The following is a 21,883-nucleotide window of genomic DNA, read 5'->3' on the forward strand; positions in this document are numbered from 1 at the left end:
GCACACCCTCTCTCTCTCTTTCTCTACCCCCCTCTCTCTCTGCCCCTTCTCTCTGCCCCCTCTCTATCTGCCCCCCCTCTCTCTCTGCCCTCACTCCCTCCCTCTCTGCCCCACTTCTCTCTGCCCCCTCTCTCTCTCTCCTTGCCCCCCTTATCTCTGCCCCCTCTCTCTCCCTCTGCCCCTCTCCCTCCCCTCCCTCTCTCTGTCTGCCCCCACCCTCTCTCTCTGCCCCCTCTCTCTCTGCCCCTTCCCTCTCTGCCCCCCCTCTCTCTCTCTCTCTGTCTGGCCCCCTCCCCCTCTCTCTCTGCCCCCCTCTCTCTCTCTGCCCTCTCTCTGCACCCTCTCTCTCTCTTTCTCTACCCCCTCTCTCTCTCTGCCCCTTCTCTCTCTGCCCCCACTCTCTCTCTCTGCCCCCCTCTCTCTCTCTCTGTCCCCTCGCTCTCTCTCTCTGTCCCCTCGCTCTCTCTCTCTGCCCCCCTCTCTCTCTCCCGCCCCCTCTCTCCCTATCTCTCTGCACCCTCTCTCTCTCTTTCTCTACCCACCCTTTCTCTCTGCCCCTTCTCTCTCTGCCGCCACTCTCTCTCTCTCTGCCCCCCTCTCTCTCTCTGCCCCCTCTATCTCTTTCTCTGCCCCCCTCTCTCTCTGCCCTTTCTCTCTCTGCCGCCTCTCTCTCTCTGCCCCCTCTCTCTCTCTGCCCCCTCTCTCTCTCTGCCCCTCTCTCTCTCTCTGCCCCCTCTCTCTCTCTGCCCCCTCTCTCTCCCCTCCCTCTCTGTCTGTCCCCACCCTCTCTCTCTGCCCCCTCTCCCTCTCTCTCTGCCCCCTCCCTCTCTCTCTGCCCCCTCTCTCTCTCTGCCCCTTCTTGTTCTCTCTGCCCCTTCTCGCTCTCTCTGCCCCTCTCTCTCTCTTTCTCTACCCCCTCCCTCTCTGCCCCACTTCTCTCTGCCCCCTCTCTCTCTCTGCCCCCTCTCTCTCTCTGCCCCCTCTCTCTCTCTGCCCCCTCTCTCTGCCCCTCTCTCTCTCTGCCCCTCTGTCTTTCTCTCTCTCCCTCTGCCCCTCTCTCTTTCTCTCTCTCCCTCTGCCCCTCTCTCTTTCTCTCTCTCCCTCTGCCCCTCTCTCTTTCTGATAGTTGCAGGGAGCCAGACACTCAGCACAACAGCTTCGTGGTTGGTAATTTTTTGTTTAAATTGCTGTCAGTTTCACAGCTGACAAGCGCTGACATCCAGAACAGCGGTTTCTGAACTTCGGACAGATTAGGGGTTTTGCTGTGGGCTTTTAAAAAGAGTCAGAACCCGCTGGAATACCCCAAATCTGTCCGAAGTTCAGAAACCGCTGTTCTGGATGTCAGCGCTTGTCAGCTGTGAAACTGATAGCGTTTTTTTTAAGAGCCCGTCTGAAAGAAGAAGACAATGGAAAATTTCTCATCTCTGAAATACATCCGCTGGCCAGATGTTGGACAACCCTGATATAGAGGAACAAATTTGGAAGGAAATTAGAACCGTGCAAACACCATAGAGTAATTATAATGGGGGACTTCAATATAGACTGGGATAGTAATACTGTAAAGGGCAGAGAAGGGAAAGACTTTCTAAATTGTGTTCAGGAGAATTTTCTTGATCAGTATGTCTTCGGCCCAATGAGGCATCATCACCCTCATCTACAAGCGGAAGGGGGAGAGGGCAGAAATCAGAAATTGGCGCCCCATCTCACTGCTTAATGTTGACTACAAGATTCTGTCAAAAGTCATAGCCAGTCGAGTCAAGTCTGCTCTGGAGTTGGTGATTCACCCTGATCAGACCTGCACTGTACCCGGCAGGAAGATCTTTGCTAGTCTCGCGCTACTCAGGGATACGATCGCCTATGTACGGGACAGGAGGGTGGACACCTGCCTCATCAGCCTAGACCAGGAGAAGGCTTTTGACAGGATATCACACACCTACATGATGGACGTGCTTTCCAAAATGGGGTTTGGGGAGGAAATCTGCAATTGGATCAAACTGCTCCACACAAACATCAGTAGCACAGTCTCAATCAATGGGTGGAAATCAGGAAGTTTCCCGATCCAATCTGGAGTCAGACAGGGCTGTCCTCTCTCCCCTGTCTTGTTTGTTTGCTGCATTGAACCCTTTGCTGAGTCTATTAGGAAGGATGCGAGCATAAGAGGGGTGACAATCCCAGGCAGTGGAGGCACTCAAGTTAAAACCTCCCTGTACATGGATGACGTCGCCGTCTTCTGCTCGGAACGGCTGTCTGTGCGCAGACTGATGAGTATCTGTGACCAGTTCTAACTGGCTTCGGGAGCCAATGTTAACCACGGCAAGAGCGAGGCCATGTTCTTTGGGAAATGGGCTGACCGATCCTTTGCCCCCTTCGCCGTTAGGTCAGACTACCTGAAGGTGCTGGGGATATGGTTCGGAAAGGCCGGGGCGTGAACCAAAACCTGGAAGGAACAAGTAGCCAGGGTACAACATAGGGCGGCACAGTGGCGCAGTGGTTAGCACTGCAGCCTCACAGCTCCAGGGACCCGGGTTTGATTCCGGGTACTGCCTGTTTGGAGTTTGCAAGTTCTCCCTGTGTCTGCGTGGGTTTTCTCCGGGTGCTCCGGTTTCCTCCCACAAGCCAAAAGACTTGCAGGTTGATAGGTAAATTGGCCATTATAAATTGTCACTAGTATAGGTAGGTGGTAGGGAAATATAGGGACAGGTGGGGATGTTTGGTAGGAATATGGGATTAGTGTAGGATTAGTATAAATGGGTGGTTGATGTTCGGCACAGACTCGGTGGGCCGAAGGGCCTGTTTCAGTGCTGTATCTCTAATCTAATCTAATAAGCTGAGCATGTGGAAGCAGCGATCTCTCTCCATTATGGGTAAGAACCTGGTCATCAGGTGCGAGGCGCTCACGTTGTTGCTGTACATGGTGCAGGTCTGGCCCATACCCCACTCCTGCGCTGTGGTGGTCACCCGAGCCATTTTCCGCTTCATCTGGGGATCCAAAATGGACCGGGTCTGGAGGGACACGATGTTCAAACCTCTGGATAAGGGCGGGAAAAATGCACCCAACATCGCCCTCATCCTGATGACCACCTTCGTGTGTGGCTGCATCAAGCTGTGCGTAGACCTCCAGTACGCAAAGTTCAAGGGTCACTATGGGCTGAGGTTCTATCTGTCCCCAGTGTTGCGAAGGATGGGCCTGGTCTCATTGCCACGGAATGCTACATCCAGTTGGACTGTGCCGTACCACCTATCCTTTGTGGAGCAGTTTCTGCGGAAAAACACCTATGACCACCAATCCATCAGGCAGTGGTCTGCATGGAATGTCCTCAAGGCCCTACGGGAAAAGGAGATGGTGGATTCTGTCGGATGGTTCCCCGAGCAGACCACCAAAGTCATTTGGCGGAATGCCTCATCACCAGACTTTCAAACGAGCACCAAGATGTAGCTTGGCTGGTGGTGAGAAGAGCCCTTCCTGTCAGATCCTTCCTGCACGCCCGGAGTCTCACCTCCTCCGCACAATGCTCTCAAGGTGGCTGCGGTGGGGAAGAGATGGTTGCCCAACTCCTTCTGGAATGTGTCTTTGCAAAGCAGGTGTGGAAAGAGATGCAGTGGTTTTTGTCGAGGTTCTTCCCAAGCAGCTCTGTAACACGAGAGTCTGTGCTCTATGGGCTGTTCCCAGGGACCCACACCGAGATAAACATCAACTGCTGCTGGAGGACCATCAATTCGGTGAAAGACGCCCTTTGGTCTGCCTGAAACTTGCTGGTCTTCCAGCGCTAAGAGTTATCCACGAACGAGTGTTGCAGACTGGCACATTCCAAGGTCCAGGACCAAGTGTTGAGAGACGCACTAAAACTTGGGGCAGCCGCGGCAAAGGCTCACTGGGGGAAGATCGCTGTTTAAGGTCCCCTACCAAGCTGAACTGAGGGGCTGGATCCATGGATAACCCCTCGAACTGTATCCGGAAAATATTTGTGTGCTGTAAAATGTACATGGCATGGAAAATGAAATGGAAGGGTTTGTGAGGCAACTCACTCCTGTATTGAAGGAAACTAAACTCCTTTGCACTCTTTGTATTGTTTGACTTGGTGCTGTTTGGAACTGTTTTGTAATGTATTTTTTACAGATTTTTATGAATAACGTATATTTTGGAAATAAAAAAAAGCATTGCTGGATCTGATTCTAGGTCTGGCCCATTCCCCACTCCTGCGCCGTGGTGGTCACCCGAGCCATTTTCCGCTTTATCTGGAGATCCAAAATGCACCGTGTCTGGAGGGACACGATGTTCAAACCTCTGGATAAGGGCGGTAAAAATGTACCCAATGTCGCCCTCATCCTGATGACCACCTTCGTGTGCGGCTGCATCAAGCTGTGCGTAGAATCCCAGGATGCAAACACCAAGTGTCACTACATGCTGAGGTTCTATTTGACCCCGGTGTTGCGAAGGATGGGTCTGGTCACATCGCCGCAGAACTTTCCATCCGGTTGGACCGTGCCGTACCACCTATCCTTCGTAGGAGAGTTTCTGTGGCAAAACACCTTTGACCACCAATCCATCAGGCAGTGGTCTGCACGGAATCTCCTCAAGGCCCTACAGGAAAAGGAAATGGTGGATCCTGTCGGATGGTTACCCGAGCAGACTGCCATAGTCATTTGGCAGAATGCCTCATCACCAGAACTTTCAAACAAGCACCAAGACGTAGCTTGGCTGGTGATGAGAAAGGCCCTCCCCATCAGATCCTTCCTGCAGGCCCGGAGTCTCACCCCCTCCGCACCCTGCCGTCAAAATGGCTGTGGTAGGGAAGAGACTGTTGCCCACCTCCTTCTGGAATGTGTCTTTGCAAAGCAGGTGTGGAAAGAGATGCAGTGGTTTTTGTCGAAGTTCATCCCAGGCAGCTCTGTAACACAGGAGTCTGTGCTCTACGGGCTGTTCCCAGGGACACACACCGAGATAAACATCAACTGCTGCTGGAGGACTATCAATTTGGTGAAAGATGCTCTTTGGTCTGACTGAAACTTGCTGGTCTTCCAGCACAAAGAGTTGTCCATGACCGAGTCTTGCAGACTGGCACATTCCAAGGTCCAGGACTATGTGCTGAGGGACGCACTAAAGCTTGGGGCAGCTGCGGCAAAGGCTCAATGGGGAAAGACCACTGTGTAAGGTCCTCACACCATAGTGAACTGAGGGGCTGGACCCATGGAAAACCCCTCGGGCTGTATACACCAAATATGGGTTTGCTATAAAATGTACGTGGCATGTAAAATGGAATGGAAGGGTTGTGAGGCAACTCACTCCTATATTGAAGAAAGCTGATTTCCTTTGCACTTTTTGGAATGTCAATTTGGTGCTGTTTTGAACTGTGTTGTAATGTATTTTTTACAGATTTTTATGAATAAAGTATATTTTTGGAAAAACAAAGCATTGCTGGATCTGATTCTGGGGAATGAGGTGGGACAAGTGAATCAAGTATCAGTCGGGGAACATTTAGGGGACAGTGATCATAGTGTCATAAGGTTTGGGTTAGCTAAAGAAAAGGACAAGGAGCAATCTAGAGTGAAAATAATTAATTGGGGGAGGGCAAATTTCAGTGGGGTGATAACAGATTTGGCCCAGGTAAATTGGAATCAAAGATTGACAGACAAAACTGTAATTGAACTGCCTTTAAAGAGGAGATTGTTCGGTAACAGTGGAGGTACATTCCGACAAAGCCTGAGCTCCCTGGATGATAAAAAAGATGGCTGTGTTTGCTGACAATGTAACCACTAGGTGGTGCTGTACTGGCACATGCACAAATGCAGCCTGTTCCACTAAAATGACACAGTCTGCGACGTTTGGGTAGCTGTCACGACTAAAGATGGCGCTGCTCAAATAATCACAGAAAGGCAACGTAAACCCATGGCAGCACACAATGGCCAGAGAGATAGCAGGGGGAAGTGGGGAGTGGGTGGGTGGGAATCGGCGGGGTGGGGGGAGCAGGTAGCAAGGCCGGAGAGAGCAGGCAGAGGCTGGGGGAGAGAGCGGGCCCCGCTTCCCCTCTCTTACCGCTTCCCCCCTTCCCCCACCCCCCACCTCCCCCCCACTTCCCCCCCCCCGCTCTATCCCCCGTACTCTCCCCTGCTTCCCCACCGCTCTCTCCCCTGCTCTCTCCCCTGCCTGCTCTCTCCCGTGCTTCCCCACGTTACGCAATGACGTCAGCTGCGCACGCGCCAACCAGTCCTGCCAATGCGGAACGCCACGCACTCGCAGAGAGCAGTAGCCTGTTTGCGTATGTGCGCAGCCTGGCACAGTCTGATGACATCAGCGGCCGGCTGCGTTGTCAAGAATCACTGAAAAAAGATAGAGAATAAGATGAAGCAGAAAAGGGTGCATATGACACGTCAGATTGATAATACAAGTGCGAACATGGCTGAACATAATGCAGAGCGGAAGTGAAAAAAGAAATGAGAAGCAAAGAGAGAGCATGAGAAGGGACTGGCAGCTATAAAAGGGAATTCAAAATACTTCTATCGGCACATAAATAGTGAAAGGGTGGTAAAAGGAAGAGTGGGGCCGATTAGGGACCAAATAGGGGATTTATGCATAGAGGTCAAACACATGGGGAGGTGGTGGCATAGTGGTAATGTCACTGAGCCAGTAATCTGGAGGCCTTGGCTAAAAGCTCTGGGAATATGGGCACAAATCCCACCACAGTAGGTGGTGAAATTTAAATTCAGTTAATAAACCTGGAATTTAAAAAGCTTGTTTAAAGAAACCATTGTCAATTGTTGTAAAAACCCTTCTGGTTCATGAATGTCCTTTAGAGAAGGAAACCTGCTGTCCTTACTTGGTCTGGCCTACATATGACTCCAGATCCGCAGCAATGTGGTTGACTCTTAACTTCCCTCTGAAATGACCTAGTGAGCCACTCAGTTCAAGGCCAATTAGGGATGGGCAACAAATGCTGGCATGCCAGTGATGCCCACATCCCATGAAAGAGTTTTTAAAAAAAACATGGCTGAGGTACTAAATGAGTACTTTGCACCTGCCTTTAGCAAGGAAGTAGATGCTGCATAAGTCGTGGTGAAAGAAGAGGTAGTAGAGACACTGGATAGGCTAAACATTGATAAAAAGGAGGTATTAGAAAGGCTGGCTGTACTTAGTTGATAAATCACCAGGTCTGGATCAGATGCATCCGACGATACTGATGGAAGTAAGGGTGGAAATTGCAGAGGCACTGGCCATAATCTTCCAACCCTCCTTAGATGCAAGCATGGTGCCAGAGGACTGGCGAATTGCAAGCATTACACCATTGATCAAAAAAGGTTGCAAGGATAAGCCCGGCAAGTCTACCTACAGGTCAGTCAGTTTAACCTTGATGGTGGGAAAGCTTTTAGAAACGATAATCCGGGACAAAATTGACAGTCAACAAAGAAGTGTGGATTAATTAAGGAAAGTCAGCATGGATTTAAGGGTAAATAGTGTTTAATTAATTTGTTTGAGTTTTTTGATGAGGTAACAGAGTGGGTTAATGAGAGTAATGTGACTGCTGTGGTGCACATGGACTTCCAAAAGGTAAAGTCCCACTTGACAGGCTTGTCAGCAGAGTTGAAGCCCATGGAATAAAAGGGACAGTGGCAGCTTGGATACAAAATTGACCGAGTGACAGGAAACAGACTGTCATGGTGAATGGTTGTTTTTCAGACCGGAGGAAGGAATATAGTAGGGTTCCCCAGGGGTCGGTGTTAGGACTGCTTGTTTTCTTGATCTCTGATAATGACCTAGACTTGGGGGTGCAGGACACAATTTCAAAATTTGCCGATGACACAAAACTTGGAAGTATTGTCAACTGTGAGAAGGATAGTGATGGGCTTCAAGAGGACATAGGTTCTTGGAATGGGCAGGCAGGTGGCAGATGAAATTTAATGCAGAGAAGTGTGAAGTGATGCATTTTAGTAGGAAGAATGAGGAGAGCAATATAAAATATAAGATACAATTCTAAAGGTGATGCAGGAGCAGAGGAATCTGGAGTTATATTTGCAAAAATTGTTCAAGGTGGCAGGGCATAATAAAGAAATGGTTAATAAGGCATAGGGAATCCTGGGCTTTGTAAATAGAGGCATAGAGTACAAAAACAATGAAGTTATGGTGAACCTTTACAAATTACTGGTTCAACCTCAACTGGAGTATTGTGTCCCTTACTTCTGTCAGTATCCTCAGATGCATCTGATCCGGTCCTGGTGACTTATCAACTGGAGTATCGTGTCCAGTTCTGGACCCCACACTTTAGGAAGGATGAGAAGGCATTAGAGAGGGTAAAGAAAAGATTAAAATGAGGGACTTCAGTTACGTGGATAGATTGGAGAAGCTGGGGTTATTCCCCTTAAAGAAGGTTGAGAGGAGATTTGATAGAGGTGTTCAAAATTATGAGGGGTCTGGACAGAGTAGATAGGGAGAGACTGTTCCTATGGGTGAAGGGTCAAGAACCAGAGGACATTGATTCAAGGTGAATGACAAAAGAACCAAAGGCGACATGAGGAAAAGCTTTTTTATCCAGCGAGTTGTAAGGATCTGGAATGCATTGCCTGTGAGTGTAGTGGAGGCAGATTCAATCGTGGCTTTCAAAAGGGAATTGGATAATTATCTGAAGAGAAAAGAATTTGCAGGACCACAGGAAAAAGGCAAGAGAATGGGACCAGCTGAGTTGTTCTTGCAGAGAGCTGCCACAGACATGATGGGCTAAATGGCCTCCTTCTGTGCTGTAACCATTCTATGATTGTGATTCTAGGAACATCTACTTTTCTAAAAACATAGCTTCTGAGAAGTAGGACAGCCCGGTACACAGTCAAATGGATCACTGCTTCTTTAATGTTGCCCCAGGTCTTCCAAGGCTTTTTGTAAGGGAACAGAGCTTGGCCTGCACCTGAAAAAAAGATGCACGCTTGATGCTCCCATGTTAATGAAGTGTGTGTTCCTGGCCTCCCATCAAAATTTCCCATTTGTTTGAGAGCCTGGGCAAAGAGTGCCAAGAGAATGTGGGCCTGAATCCTGCCCACAAGACACTACTGACAACAGGTCTGTGGGAGTCCCAGGGAGGCAGAATGAAGACTCCAAGATGTGAGAATTTTAAAACAGAAGTTTCACACTCCCCTGCCTCGAACCCTCCCACTCCCCACCAATGTTGTTGCCTCCTGACTGCTTATTTCCATCAGAAGATCCCATTCTCAGAGGGCTGTTAAAAACTGCAGGCTCATGTTTCAATTGCCTTCCAATTCCATTGACATTTGGATCAGTCAGTGTCTCGGGGTACCTGCCAGGACCATGTTACTGGCTCAGGATTAGAAAACTCAATATTTGTGGAGCTGGACAGGATCAGAATTGGACCCTTGTCCAACTAAGGGGAAGCTAGTAAGAAAATGGGCCCTCTGAACTCTGAAACAATGAAATATGACATCATGATTTTATAAACCATGTTAAAATGTTTCCAGTGGTACCTACTTCAGAGATCTGTTCATCATACTCGTCGAATGGTTTTCCATCCTTTCTGTTGTAAAATGTAGCTATTCCCACTATCTCTTCTTTCTTATTCACGATTGGCAATGACAGGACATTTTTTATAACCCAGCCTGTTTCATCCACTGGTTCTTTCTATTTCAAGAAAACCAAGAGAGATACAGCAAGTGATTGTACAGTAATGAGTCCAAACGATAAACCAAGAGAAATATGTACAGTGAGTCTAAATATTAAACCCCATCTTTACCCTAAGTGTGGAAATGTTCTAATATAAATCATAACAAAAATGATCACATGGACTATTATTTTCATCAGTTACTGTATGCTCAAATGAAAGTTCGTAATTTGCATGACAGAAAATAAATTGAATTTACATTTATTTTAAATTGTAAGAAATGCTGATATTATAAACAGAGCAGTAAATACTGAAGTGTTTGTTACAATTTCAATATTTCTTTAATGCTAATGACAAGTTCATTACTGGAATAGAATCGTAGCAAACGCCTTCAATATGTGGACACATCTGTTTAATCTACCTGTTTAATTTGAGTATATGTAACTTTTCCAACTTAATGCAGTATAGACTGCAATATTGTCTACATAACAAATCTCATTCCATCTTAAAATAATTTACTGTATGTGAAACTCTTGGACCCATTACTGAGAGACATAACAAGGTGTTATATGGTAATGTTTTCTGTTTGTGAAACAAAAATGCATTGATTTTAATGACATACAGCCATTTGGTGTAAGTACATATCCCTGCACTTACTTGAAAGCTAAAGTACTCATCAGCTGGAGCATTCATCATGTTGCAGATCTGCCAAATTTCAGATTAAAGACAATTAGATAAGAGAATGTACGGTGCTGTATAAAGATGACTATTGCATTTTTATTGCAAAGTTAATATCTTGATTTTGAATTAGCATTTTGTTAAAGCACAATAATTTTGATAAATTTACCAGTCTTTTTCTGAACCTCTGTGAAAAAGAAAAGTGTGGCAGAGAAAAGGAGGGTTGAGAATGTGACAACCCTTCCCTCCCCTCTTCAAACAAAAATGACCAGGATACATCAGGCTGATTGTTCTCACTTCATAGAACATAGAACATAGAACATTACAGCGCAGTACAGGCCCTTCGGCCCTCGATGTTGCGCCGACCTGTGAAACCATCTGACCTACACTATTCCATTTTCATCCAAATGTCTATCCAATGACCACTTAAATGCTCTTAAAGTTGGCGAGTCTACTACTGTTGCAGGCAGGGCGTTCCACGCCCCTACTACTCTCTGAGTAAAGAAACTACCTCTAACATCTGTCCTATATCTATCACCCCTCAACTTAAAGCTATGTCCCCTCGTATTTGCCATCACCATCCGAGGAAAAAGACTCTCACTATCCACACTATCTAACCCTCTGATTATCTTATATGTCTCTATTAAGTCACCTCTCCTCATCCTCCTCTCTAACGAAAACAACCTCAAGTCCCTCAGCCTTTCCTCATAAGACCTTCCCTCCATACCAGGCAACATCCTAGTAAATCTCCTCTGCACCCTTTCCAAAGCTTCCACATCGTTCCTATAATGCGGTGACTAGAACTGCACGCAATACTCCAGGTGCGGCCGCACCAGAGTTTTGTACAGCTGCAGCATGACCTCGTGGCTCCGAAACTCGATCCCCCTACTAATAAAAGCTAACACGCCATATGTCTTCTTAACAGCCCTATTAACCTGGGTGGCAACTTTCAGGGATTTATGTACCTGGACACCAAGATCTCTCAGTTCATCTACACTACCAAGAATCTTCCCATTAGACTTGCTGATAAACTACTAGAGTCATTGATACATGACATTAGCACACACTTGGAAAAAAATGAGTTCAATCAAGGCCAGTCAGTACAAGTTTTTAAAAGGTATGTTATGTTTGGCCACATGTATAAAATTACCTGATGAAATAACAGGATAGATAAAGGAAATGTAGTAATGTGGTTTATCTGGGTTTTGAAAAATCATTGATGAGCTACCACCTAAGATTCTTGTGACAAAGATAATGGCACATGAATGAAAGAAGAAGTAGCTATATAACTATAGAGAGCACTGGAGGCAAGGAAACAAAGGTTAGGGGTAAAAGGAAGTTTTTTGGACAGGAAACATGTAGTGGGGGGGTGCTACAGAGTACTATGCGGAGGCCAATCTTATACACAAACAAGGTGTGCTCAAAGGAGTTGAGGGAACGTCTGTGCTGTAATATTCTCTTATTTTCTCATAAGGTGTGAAGGCAAATAATTGAACAGTGTCTGCTTTGCTTTTAAAGCATCAAGTACTCTTGTGTCACATATAGCATTGGCTAAAAGCTGTGTGAGCTCCCTCTACTTTGCGCAGTAACATGCCTCAGATGAGCACAACCTACTGCATCTAATTGCCATTTTTTTGTTCCCCTACCAGCTATACCAATAGGCTCTTTGAGAGAGATTGGGACTTAGTTTTGAAGTATGGGCAGTTTTATACATTGAGCCCATGCACATGAGGATATGTACAAAGGCCACTGAAACTCAATGCCTTTGCTACCCTCATGGCCGCAAGAGGAAGGACATTTTCATCAGCCTGAGCTGGTTTCAGGCTGGGTAACAACTCTGAAAGGAAGTCTTTTGACTCACTATAATTCACATGGTCCTTTATAGTTTTAATCTGGTTAGAGGAAATAAAGTGGGCATTTTTTTCTAATTGATTGAACACTGCTGTTAAGTTAGTTGCTTGTGAACCATTTTCATGGAAGCCTTTTCTTACAAATGGAAAAGATAGGGCAGAATGGGTTTATTGAATGTTTTTACTTGCGTTTGACTGTAATGGCATCCATTCATGACTCATGCTAGCTACAGTCATCTGGGTAGTCATCCATCTTGTTTAATCAAAGGAGAGCTGATGTATGTACATGAGTTTATACATAGTTGTTTGTGTGGTAGCATGATACATTGTGGACCCAGGGTATTCTGCCATAAAGTGGTGCATGTGAATTAATATCTGTAGTTCCCCAGAAGTTAAGAACTCATTCTCAGCCATGCTATCATGAGGAGGTGTCAACCTTATATAGATACTTCCACTTGGAAAATCAGACAGTTAATCTCCTGGAGCACTTTTGTGTATCTCTTGACAGTTGGCAAGAGGAAGCTATAAACAGAATCAAATGAAATAGCTTAGCTAGGGAAATCATAAAGAATGAATGGAAGAAAATATTAAAGCATCTTACAAAGCAAAACATTACACATTGCAGAGTGACATTTATCACGTGGTATGATAACACCATGATTGGAGCTGTCATTCCCCATGGCTGTCACTTGAAAATTGTGTTTGCTGGAAGTGCCACACTCTACAGCATTTAAATTTAGCATCAAATTTCAATATTTTGCTTTTTATTTAAGAACATAAGGAATCATCGAATCACAAAATGCCAGTTGACCCAACCACCTCATTAATTTCATAGATCCAGTGGCAATCCTTTGTGGGGGGTCATGACCTCCCATCAATCATTTTGAAGTTGGTCAACACGGAAATGGAGAACGCTATTGTCACTGGATCAGTTCAATTTACAGATCATTGGATAGGCCTCTGGTGGAGTATTCTCTACAATTCTGGATGTCGAAACCTTGGAGAGGGTACAGAGCAGGTTTACCAGGCTGATACCAGGGATGAAGAACTTTGATTATGTAGAGATATTGGAGATGCTGGGATTATTCTCTCTAGAAAGTTAAGGGAGACCCGGTAGAGGTATTCAAAATTAAGAGAGGTTTTGATAAAGAATGGAGCAACCATTTCTTCTGGCAAGTGGTTTGATAACTAGAGGTCATAGATTTAAAATAACTGGCGAAAAAACTAGAGGGGAAATAAGGGGAAATTATTGCACTCAGAGGGTTGTGTTGATCTGGAATGCACTCCCTGAAAGCATGGTGGAATCAGATTCAACAGGAATATTCAAAAGGCAATTGGTCATGTATTGGGCGGCACAGTGGCGCAGTGGTTAGCACCGCAGCCTCACAGCTCCAGCGACCCGGGTTCAATTCTGGGTACTGCCTGTGTGGAGTTTGCAAGTTCTCCCTGTGTCTGCGTGGGTTTCCTCCGGGTGCTCCGGTTTCCTCCCACATGCCAAAAGACTTGCAGGTTGATAGGTAAATTGGCCATTATAAATTGCCCCTAGTATAGGTAGGTGGTAGGGAAATATAGGGACAGGTGGGTATGTGGTAGGAATATGGGATTAGTGTAGGAATAGTATAAATGGGTGGTTGATGGTCGGCACAGACTCGGTGGGCCGAAGGGCCTGTTTCAGTGCTGTATCTCTAAACAATAAACAACTAATTTGTAAGATAATGGGGAAAAAACTGGGGTGTGGGGCTACATTGGACAAAGAGCTAGCACAGGCATGATGGGCTGAATGAACCCCTTCCGTGCTGTAAGATTCTATTATTCTAACCAGGGAGGATAACATTCGATTAAAAGGGGAGGAAAAGGCCAAAGTAATCAAGGCTGGTCTATCAGAGGTTTGGAAAGGAGAAAAGGAGTAATAGTGGAGAACAGAAGGACATGGGAGACTGGAAGGGATGTGTGGTCCAAAAATGCAAGTGATGGCAAGAGCAAAGCAGGGTTGCGCTGAAAGAGAGAAGTCTGGGCCGCAGACAGGAGAATTAGCACCAACTGAGCAGGAGTGTAGGACAACGTTAGAGGTGGCCTCTGGGGCGGGAGGATAATGTTTTGGGGCAGCACGAGGCCTGAGGAAAAAGGGGGAGGGATATTAAGAACATCCAGGGGTCAAATGTGGATAGGAATAGAATGAAGTCCCAGGTTGGAGGGCATCATGGTGAGGGACCAGGAATTGGCATGGAATGCGCAGCAACTAAGGGAGGGAGCAGTCCATTGGGCAGTCAATTCCACCTGCTCACCCATATTAAAATTCCCCCCTTAGAATGTATATCTGGAAAGATGCTACTACAAATGATGTATATAAAGTCAAGTTTTTTCTTTATTAGGTATGCTGATTATATCATATTCATTTATGCAGATGATTTTAGTTGTAAAATTGATAAATAGATTTACTTCTATAATCTAACATACTGTTACACAGTCACAATGTTATATCATTGCTATTTTAAAGGTAGAATATTATGAACACAGAACCTTTAGGTCTCATCCAATTTTTTTCATACTACACGATAAAAGTTCCTTTAACAGAATAATGCAAACCTCTTTTACACAATGAGCTGATTGATTGTGAATGCCAATGGCTGCTATAGTGAACATTAACCCATGTAGTGATGATAGAAAAGGAAAATAACAAATACCAACCAATTTAATCATTGTCATTGTAAATCTACTTACAAAACCATTTTCAGCAACGTAGGTTGGCAACCCACTTACAAGGGACCAATGATCTGCAGGCGGTGACCTTCAAGTACAAAATGAAGTAAAGTTATGACTTGTTGGTGTCCTGTCAAATAAAATATGCTTTGCCGGTTTGTAAAAAGCTGGTAGTACTTACGGGATAACTTTGATTTCTTCTTTCCCAACCAGCAAATAATCAATGATCTTATAAAAGTTGATTTCCTGCACAGTTTGAGAGACATTTGTTTGTTAGTGGTACATTAACACACGATGTATTTCAGGGATTGAGCATGAACCAATGATGAAATATATGTATAAACTTACTCTGCCATCTGGGGTCTTTGGACCTTTGTAAGGGGGAACTTCACCCATCTGGATTGGCCATTCATCAAAGAACTGCTGAGATATACATAGTATTTCATTAGATCTAATTTATTTAATCAAACAAAGTGTAATCATACATTTTAATTTGGATGACTTTTTAAAATAACAGTCAAAAGAAAGATGTATAAGATGTATAATTGTAACTGACAGTTTATCTACCTTTTGTTTGGTCATATCCAGAAGAGCAACTGAATATCTTTCGACATTTAAATAAATTCGAACTGTGTACAGAGCTTTGTGAAACTGGCGTTCAATGTCTGTAAGTTCTTCAAACACCTTGTTGGCAGACCACAATAGGATCTGTCAATGGGGAACAAAGAGGCATTTACAGAATCCACAGGAAAAAGGAATTTTATCACACTAAATCTGGTAATTACATCTCGTTCATACAGTACCTACGGATGGGGATTATACAGACATAGACTGCTCCTTACAGTGAGGTTGTCAGTTGGGAGTAAGACATAATAATATGGGTACAAAAGGAATCAGGGATGTGTGCAAACACAGGAAAAGGAGAAGGCCATTCAGCCCCTCTATCTGTTCCGCCCTTCAATTAGATCATGGCTGATCTGCACCTCAAAACCATTTTTCTGCCTTTGATCTATATCCTGTGATGGTCTTATCCAATAAAAATCTATCATCTCAGTCTTGTAAATTTCAATTGGTCCAACATAAAATGTAAGAATCTATCTTCCATTGAAAGATGATGGTGTCGGTTTGGTTGTTATGCTCTCCATGGAATTTAGAGTTCGTTTTAGAATGTTTTTGGCATTTTCTCAATATGTACCTGACTAGTCGGCCTTTACATCATTCATAGGAAAAGATATAGGGTTACAGAGGTTAGGGGTGATGGGAGGAATATAATTGAATAGACCCGAAAAGGAAACTCCGATCACCTGATATTTCTTCAGTTCTGGTTGTTGCGTTTTCATATTGATGTGCTTCAAGAATTTAATCTACAAGTTTACTGTGGAGCAGTCTTGTATTCTGTCATATCTAAATCACTATCCTGAACAATTGAGCTAGCATGTGGAATATGATGTTGTGTGCAACAAGTGCAATATTATGGTTTTGCATGGTGCAAAAGGTGATCTTGAATCTTTTTAGTGAAAGGTACCAGAAGCGTCCAATCCAAATGTTGATTCATGGTGGTATCTGGAAGTTCTGGTGGATGCCAACTTTAGCCTGGACACAGTCCTTTGGGGCTGCCCTGAAAAGCAACATGAGAACCCTCGTCCTTTCTTCAGGGATAAAGTCCTAATGCAGGTTAAGATTGTTTTGCATAAGATATGTGTCCACATAGTTTTCCTTCATTGTTCAGAACTCTGAGGCATTCAATAGTAAAACTTCCTTCAGGCCATGTAAAGATTCAAGATCATGTTGTAAGGTGAATTTGTGGCAGTAACAGGAAACAACTGTACAGAAGAAGGGTTTCATTCTACACTGACCTGTCACTGAACACCCTGCAGTTGGGGTCAACTTCACATCGAGCACATCTCTTTGCCAAAGCCTCTGAATTACCTCAGTTAAGCAGATGAGTGAACCTAACATGGACATCTAGAATATCAAGGTGCCCAGGATCTCGTAAACTGTTGTGTAATTCTTACCATTATACTGAAGGGTAGACTTTTGTCAAACAGCTGATGAGGAAACTCTGAGATTTAGGGTGAAGACATTATCTGAACACTGGGTCTGAGAATATTTGCTCATATATATAGCCTTCATTCCTATGATGATTGGCTTGCAGAGATAAACAGTTGTAGCTGAAACTCTGCACCTCCAGCTGATGGAATCACCATTCAATGGGATGTGGTGTGTATTTATGCTGTGGACAGTTGGATAGTGGAAATACATAATATATTTTATGGTGAGCCGCATTGTTCAACATGTCACTTACGAGGAGCTCCTGGTATCTACTAATCCCCCTCGGGCTTAGCAGTTGTGTCATGACCAACTGGTGACTGCTTTCCACGGGATAGGAAGAGTAGCTCCAATATGACATGCCTGCTGACAGAAGATCAGAACCGAATCAACCCATTCTGGCAGATTTGGTAATCTGATGCCCGAACAGGAAAGTCTGCAGTAGGGCGAAGCACTATGAATGATTAACCAGCCAGTCTGGCTCAGTAATGGAACTTAGAGGGGTAGACCCATCACTGGGAGCTGTCACTCCTGCCACTCAACACCAAATAATCTGCAACACAGTATCCTTGGGTACTATGGTTATAGCTGAACATATTACCGTTGCTCTATGGTGAGCCAGTTACATTTTAATGGTGTCTTTATGAAGTTAGTGGTCCCTAAAGCCTTGGCTTTGCCATGCTACATTAAACTCTAGGCTTAGGTAAATGGGGTGTATTCCTATGGGAATATAGTGTGCACTCTATATTAAGTACAAATTTGTGTTGAATTCTTAGTTGCTTGATTTGGAGATTCCTGTGAATACTGAAAATTTTCAAGTGTGTCAGACTAGTTCTACCCAAACATAAATTGTGCCATAGTAAAGCTATGCTTCCTATCCCTGCAAATAATGATGGTTGTGTCTCTGGGCTTTAGATTACGAAGATGTAGCACTGAATCTGAGAGACTTAGAGGCCAGTAATAGTTTCGTAGTTTCTATTGCTGCATTTACACAATAGCATTAATGTAAAATGGAATCAGGACCCAGCCTGACTCTAATCTAAAAGCAAAATACTGCAGATGCTGGAAATCTGAAACACAAACAAGAAATATTCAGCAGGTCTGGCAGCATCTGTGGAGAGAGAAGCAGAGTTCACTTTTCAGGTCAGTGACCCTTCATCACTTCTGATGAAGGGTCACTGACCTGAAACGTTCATGCTACTCAGCACCAGACATCTCAAATCTCTTAGTGTTTTCCATTTCCATGGAGGTACATGTGGTGCAGAGGGAGCAGATGTGTTTGTGAGGAATTTTACTTTTGATCAAAAAAATTATAAAGTAGAGCAATTTCTATAACACATTACCCTGCAAACAATTGGTCCAAGGCTGCTCCTCCCAGCCCCAGAAAAATAAAAGAAAAAATTATTTGGGGACTTTCTGCAGAGCAGCCACCAGCAGTGCCTTTGAGGACCATTATTTAGGCTGCTCATCACATGGAACAAATGGGCAAAGCGATCACTGAATAATGAAAGTGATCATGCTTATTGTATGTTTAATGATTTGATAGAGGACAGTTTTGCAAACTTGTATTGAAAATCAAGCGAGGAGCTTTGTTGTGATTCTTGAGTAACACGAATGGAGAGCAGTTGATACCTGAGAGTGATTACGTGATGGTTATATCATCATTTTCAATTTATATTATCAAACTGCAAGAGTGAAGCTTCAGGTATTACAACGCTGATCTGGACCTCCAAACCCCTTACCCTCCCCCTCCCCCCCCCCCCCCCCCCCAGGTGAAAACCATTAAAATGTAATGTATGGGTATGACAGAAAGAATCAAGTTTAAAAATAATTTATTTTGATCTAACAATATTACCTGGGACCGTCGTGATTCCACATTGTAGAGGTAATTCATATGAGAGTATTTCAGTGTTAAAGATGCAAAATTAAGATATTTTGCAAAAACCTAGAAAAATAAAACTTGTAAATTGGTTATCAGTCAATAGATTTGCTTTTTCTTAAGCTTGCACAATAATTTCAGACTTCTCTCTATTTACCTCTTGGTCGTCTTTTGTGAACTGGGGTTCACCAATTTTATTGATCACCATTAAGACTGCTAATATCTCCTTCTCCTGCATCACTGGAGCAGCTAGCATGTTCAAAGTCATGTAGCCAGTCTGTTTATCAACAAATTCAGAAAAATGGGCGTCCTAGGACAGAACCACAGAGTCCTATTTAGTCTCCAGCACATGCTATAGGCCATTTTTGCAAGAACAGTGCCCTCGTAATTAGATGTGTAAGTAAATATTTATGTACTTCATTTAATTATAATTCTGTATGTTGGGAAAACCAAGATCTTCCCTTCATTCATAATGTTTGATAACACAATCTTTATTTTCTAATGATGTGGAAAATAAGGATATGCTAAACCTAACAATTGTTTCACGATGATAACGTTAATAGTTGAACTGTATTCTATGAACTTTCTATTACAAGCTTGCACGCATCCGCTTGCCAGTTAAAAATAGGAAAAGTCAGTCTGTCAAAACCTGGAAGAGACCTGCTTTGCTGGTACGGGTGAGGTAAGATATTAATAGCAAATTCATTTAATCAAGACAAACTGGCAAAGCTGCATCCACCTGCATCTTGGGTGAGATGTAGCGGAACTTCATTAAAACAGTTGCTGTTGATTGGAAAGCACTCTGAATCATCTCAAATGGAAATTAAACCCTTGAATTTTCTCAGATTTTCTGTGACTCTGTTTACACGCATCAATGAGAATTCGGTCACACTTCTAGTGAAATTACAATGCGCAGTGGCAGAAAATCGAAGGAAATTCAAGGCCACTGTAACAGATTTTGGATGCACTAGCCAATTATTAGTGTGATGGCTTTACAACAGCTAAAATTACATAGAAACTTCTATTATTTGCTAAAGTACAAAATTCAACTCATACATAACTGTCATGGTCCTGTAGGTTTTTTTTCTCTGGAAATATGCAGTTTGCCTTTAAGGCTTGCAAAGGATCTGTACTGCTTTAAGAACCAGCAAGCCTCAGGAGTTAGAGAAAATGCATTTTTCGGTTGCCGTTGGATACAACCATTTGGAGACTGCAATTCAAAGGATGCATTCTCGTTACCATGGATATAGCCACTTGGAGTGAGTATCAAGCGATACATTTGTTACAATTCAATTTTGAACTGGCTTTTTAGTGGAAGACAGTTTGTTCTAACAGAACACAAGCAGGCAGCTGGCGTTAGCACCTGAAAAAAGAGCTCTCAGCCATTTAAACTGAAGGAATAGAATTTTAGTCTGTTTAATCGTTATTATCTTTTAAAATTCAAAACAAGGTCAAGCTAAAATGGAGACCTCTGATAATTTGAACTGAAGGAAGGAAAGTTAGACTGTAGCAATCTTTTATCCCTCAAAAACTCTAAAGTCAAATTGATTCATTTAAAAAGTGTTTGCAAGTCATTAATTGTTGAAATTCGCTGAAGGAAGGAAAGTGTCACATACTGCTGGAATTAGACTACAGACTGTTCTATTGCAGAAGAACCTCTATTCCCCATTGAACAACTGTGAGGACTTCAAGCAACATTGGACTACAAATTTGCAAGGACTCTAATTTTTTCTATTTTAAATATTGTTTATATCTTCGTAGTGTTTAAGAATTTCATTTTTTTAATTAAACAGTTAATTTATTGATTGATTTATTTATTGATCAGGAAGGAAGCTAATTGAAAGACAGGTGGGGATGTGGTAGGAATATGGGATTGGTGTAGGCTTAGTATAAATGGGTGGTTGATGGTCGGCACAGACTCGGTGGGCCGAAGGGCCTGTTTCAGTGCTGTATCTCTAAACTAAACTGAAACACCTGGTTTGGTTAGCCTCATTCAGGGGTTAATAGTACAATTTGGCTGGGTCTCTCTTTAATTTGGAAAGTTTAAAATGATATGTTAGGTGATCTGTGGAGCGACAGGATTGAATTAACAGTGCATTTCTCCCACCACAATCAGAATCGTCTATTTTGATTGGGGGCTTTGACTGGAGCCGTCGGTGGTAACATAACAGACATTTGCAGATAATTGAGAGTTTCCCAGAATAATTTTAACTTTCACCAATAGTCTAAAGCAGGCAATATTCAATGGGCCACACATTATACACTCCGCTCAATATTCCTTTCCACAAAAGTCAATTGAAAACAAAATCAGGGCATGGTGTATAATGGACAGACAATCCACTTCAGTTTGTTTTACATCATTTCCAAGAGTTAAAATAGACCATTTTATTCTCAGATGTATGGTATAATTATCCACTAGTGATAGGAATAAAAACATGCACAAAAGAATTAACAGAAGAAACGTGTAATTTTGATGTCTTGAACAAGGCACAGTTCCACAAAAATTCTGGCATATGATCAGGAAGGAAGCTAATTGAAATATAGGTAATGCAGGTTCTGTTGCATTAGTAAACACCAGGACCAGAGACTAAATGCTTCAGGTGCCAGTGTGTTCCCATCAGAGAAGTTACTTTGTATGTTCTGACCACATGAAAAACAAAATTGCAAGGGCAAAACAGGTCCTGAGAATTGCATGTCTTTGTGATCCCTCTTGATCTTCCCTTCAATCAGCCTTATGAGTTTAGAAGGATTATCCATCATTGTTTTGATTTAGCAGCAAGTGTTTGCGAGTCAGTAGCTGTAGTGTTTGACTTAGTAACATATGGAACTGCCCTTAGTGATGTAAAGTTTAAAAGACCTGTTTAGTCCATGCATATAACTATTACTGTAATTATATAATGTATGATTATTTATCTAGCCACACATATAAACTAAACATGAACCTACACTAAACATGCATATACAATTATGCACATATACATATACCTGTGAACATATGCTATTCATGTACATACACTATGCATGCAGTTGCACAACTTATTTGCATATACATACCCCCACATGCATATACAATACCCCCACATACATACACTATTGGATTGACTGAGCACTTTTAAGCCCAGCTTGACACA

General features: G+C 43.5%; 1 protein-coding gene across 1 annotated transcript in view; it reads right to left on the reverse strand.

Moving 5' to 3' along the window:
* The window catches only part of pde6c (phosphodiesterase 6C, cGMP-specific, cone, alpha prime), a 56,831-nt gene that overhangs the window by 27,666 nt on the left and 7,282 nt on the right, over positions 1 to 21,883 (reverse strand). The window contains exons 2-9 of the mRNA XM_068053330.1: positions 18,910 to 19,062; positions 18,729 to 18,818; positions 15,392 to 15,532; positions 15,173 to 15,247; positions 15,006 to 15,070; positions 14,846 to 14,912; positions 10,254 to 10,301; positions 9,467 to 9,616 (exon numbers count right to left, since the gene is read on the reverse strand). Of these exons, the coding sequence (XP_067909431.1) occupies positions 9,467 to 9,616; positions 10,254 to 10,301; positions 14,846 to 14,912; positions 15,006 to 15,070; positions 15,173 to 15,247; positions 15,392 to 15,532; positions 18,729 to 18,818; positions 18,910 to 19,062 (789 nt within the window). The remainder of the gene's footprint in view (positions 1 to 9,466; positions 9,617 to 10,253; positions 10,302 to 14,845; positions 14,913 to 15,005; positions 15,071 to 15,172; positions 15,248 to 15,391; positions 15,533 to 18,728; positions 18,819 to 18,909; positions 19,063 to 21,883) is intronic.

Source organism: Heterodontus francisci, chromosome 20 (assembly GCF_036365525.1).
Source record: "Heterodontus francisci isolate sHetFra1 chromosome 20, sHetFra1.hap1, whole genome shotgun sequence".
NCBI lineage: Eukaryota > Metazoa > Chordata > Chondrichthyes > Heterodontiformes > Heterodontidae > Heterodontus > Heterodontus francisci.